Below are 2577 nucleotides of genomic sequence, written 5' to 3' on the forward strand. Positions count from 1 at the left end.
TATATATATATTAGAAAAATCATGTTAAAATGTATCAGATAGTTCAGTGTTTTAAGGAACATTTATTTGATCCCTCAATTATCGTTGTATTGCATTGCATTGCATTATAGATTTCTCCCCATCAATAAAAAACCAGGCTGTACAGGGTTAATACAGGCATGCAAGCTGTTTTACTCCAATTTCTTATAATCTGAATATTGACCCAAAGAAGTTATGGTAATCAAGACATTTAATTTAATATTTTAATTTAGCATTGTCTGAAAATAACCAAATTCCAATTCTTTACCTATTTACTATTACTTTCTCCATCCAATTTATGAAGCATTTAAATTCCTAAACAAGTATAATTTTGATACAATTAGGCTTTTCTTACCTTTCAAATTTCCCAGCAGCTGCTTTTTCTGTTCTGGACTTAAAGTGGGATAAATTGTTGTTGCATTTTCCCATTGTCCAAGTTCTGTGTTCACTTTAAATGTAAATGTCCTACCGATCACAACAGCAAATAAAATTAAAACTGAAAGTACAAGGATTAACAGCAGTATTCCAAAAAATTTCAAAATTGTCGTCTTAGTGATTTTGGTCTTCATCTTTCAGAAGTTCAGGAGGAATGACAGTCATCTGCATGATCAGGGTTCACATTTTTTATTGCCTTATTGACACAACTGGTCATGCAACATAAGAGGCCTGGGCTGGTGTGGAGCCAATCACAAATGTAAAAAGCAGTTTAGATGTGTTTTTTTTAATCACCTGCTGGGGTTTGAATAATAAGCAACAGAGATACTTAATATTATCAATCATTAGATTTTGAATAAATGAACAATTTGAAGTAATCTGCAGAAGATTGAGCTGCATTACACCACATATTTGTAAGGTCATATTTCATAGAGAAAAAAGCAGCTGCAATTCAAATGAAACTCAAATCACCGTTTTCTGATATTGAATCTTTTTAAAGGTTCACACAGTACAGCTATTAATAAGAATGCAATTATTTCCCCATTTTTGGGCTCTGAATTGAAGGACAATGGGCCCGATTTACACAAATTTGGCATCTAGAGACCATCTTGGTGTTAATATAAATTAATTTACATATGTGTATCTTTATTAAAACACAGAACAATCTTAGGAGAACAAATTTATTTACTTTAAATAAAACAAACAAAAGGTACACATTAAAAACCGCAAGATATCATATGACTCATTAGTCCAGCTGTATAAGACTCAAATCTCAAATAAACTGTATAAAATACACATCTATGGTAAAAGATCAATCAGAGAAAACACCATGCACAGGATTAGCCAACTACATATCTCATCAACTCAAGTTTAACATCCTATATGGTCTTTGAAAGCAAGTGAAGGCAGGTGTTCTGATGTAGCTCTCTTTGTGTTTCATTAAGTCCAATCACACAGTTTCCTCTGATACCAGTTTAAAAAGATAATCGTCTGAAGGACACTTGGCTGACTAGAGCCTGAGGTAAATTTGAATGAACCTTCTTTGGCATCCGTGTTGCACACCTAAGCTGTAGCGTCAGTGGTGGATTAGTCCTCTGAGGTGTATATGAGAGCAGCTTCTTGCAGACCTTCAAGCAGAGCAGTGAAAGGATTGGATAGCGGCTCCTCCATGGATGCGTAGATGAGGTACAGCAGGCAGACCACCAGGAGGAAGACCACGATCTGAACCCACAGAGGCACCAGACGCTGCTGAATCTCCTGCCTCTCCAGTGTCGTGGGACTCAGTAGCGGCATTTCAGGGTATTTAAATTGCACGGGGCGGCCCGCAGCTCCCTTTATAGGCCGTCTCTTTGTAGCACTGCAGGCAGAACAAAAAGACTTTAGAACTCATTTACAATGGTGAATTGAAATATAGGCATGCGAGTCCATAGTTTGTGAACAATGGTAGTATTTAGTTATGAGAAAAGTATCACAGATGGTACTCACTAGATTCCAGTAGGAGTTTTGGCAGTGTCAGGAAACATCTCCGAAAGAACATCCGTCACAGGTTCCTAATGGCCAGAAGAAACCACACAAAACAGACTGAATAAGAAAACATACTTTAAATGTGTGGTCTACAAATGAAAGAGGAAGAGAATGAAACCGACATCACAAAACCACACAAAATATGAGTGAGGATGGAGTGAAAAATTATAGAGAAATACCAGCCCAGACTCATGAAAAGCTGATTTGAAAGTCATGTGGAAAACACAAATCACAGTGCAAGAGTGAAGCTAAATTTTAAGTCGAGTGTCACATGGTCCTTCAGAAATCATACTAACATGCTGATTCGCTGCTCAAGAAACATCAATATCGAAACCCTGATACTTTTTTTTTGTTGAATTTTTTGATTAGTAAAGAGTTCAAATTAACAGCTTTTATTTTAAAAATAAATCTTCTGTAAATGTCTTTACTGTCACTTTTAATAAATTTAATGCATCTTGAATAGAAGTTAATATCTTTCAAAAACAAACATTTGAATGATGTATACTAATGTTCCTTTAGAATTATATTTTCATGACAATAATGCTGGGTACACAACACAAGATAATCGGGCTGATTTTGGGCCGATTTCTCCCCTTCCGA

General features: G+C 35.7%; 1 protein-coding gene across 1 annotated transcript in view; it reads right to left on the bottom strand.

Moving 5' to 3' along the window:
• Window positions 1-616: 616 nt before the first annotated feature.
• LOC107576334 (lamina-associated polypeptide 2, isoforms beta/delta/epsilon/gamma-like) overlaps window positions 617-2577 on the bottom strand; it is a 6412-nt gene continuing 4451 nt past the window's right edge. Inside the window, exons 5-6 of the mRNA XM_016262528.1 lie at window positions 1939-2003; window positions 617-1810 (exon numbers count right to left, since the gene is read on the bottom strand). Of these exons, the coding sequence (XP_016118014.1) occupies window positions 1540-1810; window positions 1939-2003 (336 nt within the window). The 3' untranslated portion in view covers window positions 617-1539. The remainder of the gene's footprint in view (window positions 1811-1938; window positions 2004-2577) is intronic.

Source organism: Sinocyclocheilus grahami, unplaced genomic scaffold, assembly GCF_001515645.1.
Source record: "Sinocyclocheilus grahami isolate Dianchi unplaced genomic scaffold, SAMN03320097.WGS_v1.1 scaffold3520.1, whole genome shotgun sequence".
In the NCBI taxonomy this organism is placed as follows: domain Eukaryota; kingdom Metazoa; phylum Chordata; class Actinopteri; order Cypriniformes; family Cyprinidae; genus Sinocyclocheilus; species Sinocyclocheilus grahami.